General features: G+C 49.9%; 1 protein-coding gene and 1 pseudogene across 1 annotated transcript in view; one reads left to right on the forward strand and one right to left on the reverse strand.

The window, feature by feature from the left end:
* LOC129042983 (zinc finger protein 252-like) overlaps positions 1-3,531 on the reverse strand; it is a 28,363-nt gene extending 24,832 nt beyond the window's left edge. The window contains 2 exon segments of the mRNA XM_063669327.1: positions 221-387; positions 3,444-3,531. Of these exon segments, the coding sequence (XP_063525397.1) occupies positions 221-344 (124 nt within the window). The 5' untranslated portion in view covers positions 345-387; positions 3,444-3,531.
* Positions 3,532-3,603: 72 nt separating this feature from the next.
* On the forward strand, positions 3,604-4,888 carry LOC129042985 (putative uncharacterized protein ZNF252P-AS1; annotated as a pseudogene).
* The last annotated feature ends 1,112 nt before the right edge of the window (positions 4,889-6,000 follow it).

Raw genomic sequence — 6,000 nt, forward strand, 5'->3', positions numbered from 1 at the left:
AGGATGGGCAACAGAGTGAGACATTTCCTATTAAAAAAAAAATCAAGGAGGGTCCCAGTACCACCTGTCCCCCTCTCTGTGCAAACCAGACCTGCATGGTACCAGGGTCAAAAGGTCTGGTCTTTGGGCCCAGGGAGTGAGGAGCCTCTGAGCCCCAAGCTTGATCCTAAAGGTTAAGAAGCAGGAAGCCCAGGAGCTGAGCCCCAGGGAGGGAACTTACCTAGTGAGACTAGGTTCCCATAGGTCTCCATCATCACATCCTTGTAGAGGCCCCTCTGAGCAGGGATCAGACAGTCCCACTCCTCCTGGGACAGGGGTACAGCCACGTCCTCAAAGGAAACCATGATGTGGAATGACAAGATCTTGATGCAGCCCCCATGTCAGGACCTGGAGGGAGAAGACATTAGGCTCAGGACTGGTAAAATCCCTCAGGGAACATGTACCTGTCTTCCCCACTAATGTGAACTCTTTAAGGCAGACACTATATTGGCTCATCTTGGTGTGCCCCAACCCTGACCTCTACTGTACCTGGTCCAGGGACAGTAAAACAGTGAGAAGTACATTTCAGGGACTTGAACTCAGGAAATGAGGACCTCGGTGGAGAGAGGGAGCTGTCCACCCTCTGGGACCAGCCCTTTATAGACAGACTCCTGCCGAGAAAAGGCTGAGGTCACATGGAGAGTCTCCATAAGGACCACTCACTTGGAGCCCACCAAGAAGGAGCTGCATGACAGCCATCACTAGGTCTCTGAGCTTGTCCTGAGGTGTGGACAGAGCTGTAGGGAGAGGAGGGTGATGGAGCCTGACCAACCTTCTGCTCCCCACAGGTGCTCTGAGACTTCTAAGCCTAGACATTTTGTGGTAGCAGAGACCCAATTATGAGCTGCCTGAACACCCCAGGAAAGGTGGATGAACTAAGTAGCCAGTGCTCTCTGAGACCATATCCCCTCCCCACTTTCCTGCCATACCTCTCCATGTCTCAAGAGAGGCCTTCCTGAGGCCCCTGGGATGACAGCATCCTGAGGCCACCATGTGAAAGCCAGGACCGTGGCGGTGCACTTGGCCAGGAGAGACAATGGACTGCATTTCCCAGGCCCACCTATGAGGTCCTGCGCAGAGGGCAAACAGCCCAGAACAGCGGACCAGGCTCTTGTGCTAAGGCAGTGAATAAGCAAATGGAGAAGTTGACACATATGCGTGACACACAAACACAACGCCAGGTGGTGTCACGTGATGACAAAGGATACAAAAAATTAATGACTCAGCATGAGGGCAGCGACTGGTGGTAGGAGATATTTTACACAGGATGGCCAGGAAAGACACCTCCGATAAAGTGACAACAAATCAGATCTGGATGGAGCGAGGGTAGGCACCATGTGGTTATCAGTGAGGTACATCCCAGGCAGAAGGAGGGCACAAGTGCAAAGGCTCTGAGATGCAAGCACACCTGTGTTCAAGGATGGGCAAGGAAGCCAGAGGGGCTCAAACAGACTAGGGGAGGGTAAAAGAGGTGGGTACCCTCTGGGGTGGGTACCTTGCAGGCCTTAGGGCTATGGGTTTTATTCTGAATGTTTGGGACGTGCCTGGAAGGTCTGGGAAGAGTCATATGACCTCAGATGTGGTCTCTACAGCTGCTGCTTTGAGGGTGCTTTGAATAGACTATGGGGTGGGGGTAAGGAACAAAAATAGGAAACCAATCAGAAGGTTCTAGCAACAATCCAGCTAGAAATGAATGTCTTGGACCAGACTGGTGGTGGCAGAAGCGACAAGAAGCAGCCTGATTATGGATACATTTCAAAGGTACCATCAATAGGATTTGCAGATGAATTTCATGTAGGACGAGACACCAAGATTTTTGGCCTGAGCAACTGAAATTATGAAATTTCCATATACTCAAAAGAGTAAGACTGCAGAAGGATTAAATGTAAAAGTTGTCTTGTATACAGTAATGTTTAAGATACCTATTAGATTTATAAATGGAAAATTAGGGCATTTGGATATACAAGTTGAAAATTCACGAGTGAGGTTGGGCTGGCTGGGTATATACTGAAAACTGTCAGTACACAGATGACATCTAAAACCACAAATCTGGTTTTATTTTAGCAGTGACATGTGTCACTCCCATAAAGGCCTTCCCAATTGGCCTCAGCATACACAGCAAGTCACCTCCCCACAGCCCTCTACACATAAACAAATTCCTTAGTTTAGTTCAGGAGGAAATGCGCCCTTTTCCTTCGGCTCTAGGTGACCGCAAGGCCCAGTTCTCGTCACCAAGATGCTAAGGGAAGTTTGCTAAGAGGCATCTGAAAGGAAATAAGGGGAATGGAGTGACCACAAAGGAAAGCCAAGAGAACCTTGGAGACACATTCTAGAGCCCTGGCATTTCACAACAAACTCTGGAACAAACTGTCTCATCTTCATTATTTAAGCCTCTGTTGGACAGACTTTCTAACTGGCTGCTGAACACAAGCTCATTGATGTCTTCACAGTCTCCAGCTGAGGCACACCTTGGTCAGAGGGAATCTTCCAGTCCTCAGACAGGGCTTGCCTTTGACTGGCCCCTGCTGCTTATGCCCTTTGTGAATCACTAGCGGTACCTCTTAATGTACTCTGCCTTCACTCCTAAACGCATGTGGCAGGCATGTAATGCTGCTGTTAGGCGCATGGGCTCTGGACTCGAATAGGACTGAGTCCTAACCTTGGATCCACCACTTACTAATGCAGAGGTCTCAGGTAAGTGACTTGAGTTTTTCCACAGACCATAAAATGAGATTGACACTACTCCTTAAGTGACTATATTGAGTTAAATGAGAATATGTATAAAATGCTCAGCACAGTATTAGCAAACCGCAAACAATACTAAGTCTCAATTGTCCTAATCAGTAAGTCAGCATTTACCGAGTGCCTACTAAATGAATGAGTGTTGAGCTTGTTCCAGCGCATCTGTGAGATATCATCTCCTGCCTGTTCCTTTCCTTCCCCACAACAAAAGCTCCTTCACACCACAGCTCTCTCACAGCTTTACCCTTTCAATAAATACATTCCTGCTAAATGAAATGCACTTTTCTCTCTTCTGAAAAAAAAAAAAAAAAAAAAAGCACAATTCAGCTCATCCCCGGACATTGCCCAAACTCCCTTCCTCTGCGAGACCTTTTTATCCATCTGGCTTCCCTGCCTCAGTGTTGCTCGGGAGCGTGGACGACAGCCCGTAGACCTGCACGCCCCGCTGCCTCCACTCGTGCCTCACACCACCCTCGCCCTGCCCGCCCGTCGGTCAACACAAAGCGGGCGCTCAGCACCCCGCAGCCGCCCTCGGCGCGTCCTCTACGGGTCACTGAGGCCGCGGGGCCCGTCCTTAGGCCTCTCAGAACCCCAGCACCGTCCCTGCCCGCCCCAGCGCCACTCCGACACCTCCGCACCAGGCGCCCTAGCTCGGGACTCACTCAGCTCCACCACGGGAAGGGAAGGAGCGCGAACGCTAAATCCCGTGCCGCGGAGAGCCAAACCCCCTGGACCGGAAATGCCTAATCTGAACTTCCGCCCTGCCCTTCAGCTCACCAACCAATTGAATTCCAGGTTTCGTGGGTCCGCTCTAGGCGGCTGATAGTACTCAATGCTCCGGCAGTCCTGTTCCTTCCTGGTTACGTCCGTACAAGCCCTTGGCGGAATCTGCGGGTGAGAGGGCGCAGGTGCAGAGGTGCCGCCGGCGGCGTGCGGCTGCGAAGGAAGGGACCTCAACACCCAGCGTTCCTGCGGACGCTCCTCAGCCGGGGGTTGTTCTACGTGCTCTGGACCCCGCCCTTCCTGACCTAGGATGTCTCGCCGCGCACTGTCCCCCTCTCTCGGGCGACTTTTCCCCCACCTCTAAGTAGTGACCAAGCTCAGAATCCAGCTCGCGCCTGCTGTGCACCTAGCACTTCCCACCTGTAGTCTTTTGACCTATCGCCCCCTCGAGAAGGCTGCTGGCATCGCTTAAATGAGGAAGCCGAGGCGCAGAGAGGTTTCAGACCTATTCCGGTGGAGCTGGAATTCGAGAACAAACCGCTCGGTGCTGAGACGCGCGTGCTGAACGGGCGGCGGGCGGGGGTGAAACGGAGTGAGGGGAGAGGCCAGATGCGACCCGGGAAGGTGAGGAGCACGGGCCCGGAGGGAGGACTTACGAGAATGGAAAGGAAAGCAGTCTGTCTTCAGTGGGACAGTGGGAGCATTAAGATGTCAGAGAATGAGCAGTTGTGGGAAGAGCCATAGAGTATTTTATCTTTTAGAGACAGGGTTTTGCTCTGTCGTCCAGGCTGCAACCTCGACCTCCCGGGCTCAAGCGATCTTCCTGCCTCAGCCTCCTGAGTAACCGGGACTACAAGCAAAGCGCCACCACACTAAATCTTCTTTAATTTTTTGGGGGGGAGGTTGAAGGTGGGGACGGGACAGGGTCTCTCTCCGTCTCCCAGGCTAGAGTGCAGTGGCGCAATTACGGCTGGACTCCTGGCCTCAAGCGATCCTCCCACCTCAGCCTCCGGAGTAGCTGGGACCACAGGCGCCCACCACGTTGCCCAGCTAGTTTTTGTATTTTTTTGTAGAGGTGGTGTTTTGCCATGTTTCCCAGGCTGGTCTTGAACTCCTGAGCTGAAGCGATCCACCCGTCTAAGCCTTCCAAAGTGCTGGGATTACAGGTGTCAGCCACCATGCCCGGCCCTAAATATTTTTTTAAAAGTTGGATTTTTCATGGTGCCCAAGGGAAGAGACACTCCTTTCCCTTTACTAAGACCATTTCTTTTAGAAAACTTTGTAATAGGAAAATCTTTCTTTGCCCTCTTGAAACGTATGTAAATTTTTTAAAAAGCTGCATAAGCCTCTTGCCAGTTTTATAAACCAGGAATGTCTTTCTTAAGGACCTTGGAGTGATTTCTTTGAAATATAAAGGCCAAGGAAGATAGCTTCCCTCCTTGTCTCTGTGGGAGTTTAGCAGATGGCTGGCTCCAAGTTGTAATTACCTGCTTGTCATAGAGACATGAGGTTTATTTTAACTTTGGATAAAGGCAGTTAGCTAACACAGATGGCCGCCCCAAGTACCACGTACCTGCCTTCTCCTTTAGAAACACTATGGGCATTAGGGGCAACTCGTGCAGAAGACCTAGGAATCTTCCAGGTATACTCCATGGGATGACTGTTCCACTCTGGCCCATTGGCACAAGCCGGCCTTTTGTTTTAAGGATAGTGGGGTCCGTTCTGAGAGCGGCCTTTGCAACATCTCTCACTTCCCCTGTTGATTGCTATTTCTTTTCTTCCTGCTTTCCTACTCCCTTGATCCCAAACTCACTAGGGGTATTTAGTGAGCACTTACTGTTGCAGTAAGACTTTAGCCAAGGAAGACAAAGAGACATTTGGAGACCAAAGAGAACTTTAATTTGGGCACCTGAGCCTACAGCAGGCTCGTGCCCAAAATGGCTACCGACCCAGACAAAGAAAGCAGGCTTGCTTATATGTCGTTTGAAGCGTGAAAAACAAGGCAGGATACAAGTTTCAGACAAAGACAGTAAATTATTCAACCTGTGACAATTCTGAGAAAACTTACATTTAGTTATCTTGACCAGTCAACCTTGAAGCTGGACCGAGCTGGGGTAAGGGAAAACAGGAATTACAGAAGTATGCGGGAGTCGCGAGGCCAGAGATAAGCTTGAAAGGTTGAGATAAGCTCGCAGCTGCAACTTCTTAGCAATGCTGGGAGGTGCTGCTTAAATTTCTTAGCCTATGTATAACTTCTAAATAGCCTACACTAAATGGTAACTATTACCTAGATTCACATATTTTTAACATTTTCTCCATTTTTGTGGCCACTTAATAGCTTGTGCACTGTCACTCGCTTGTGTTCTTTTTTTTTATTATTATACTTTAAGTCTTAAGGTGCATGTGCACAATGTGCAGGTTAGTTACATATGTATACATGTGCCATGTTGGTGTGCTGCACCGATTAACTCGTCATTTAGCATTAGGTATATCTCC

The sequence above is a fragment of the Pongo pygmaeus genome, chromosome 7 (genome assembly GCF_028885625.2).
Source record: "Pongo pygmaeus isolate AG05252 chromosome 7, NHGRI_mPonPyg2-v2.0_pri, whole genome shotgun sequence".
NCBI lineage: Eukaryota > Metazoa > Chordata > Mammalia > Primates > Hominidae > Pongo > Pongo pygmaeus.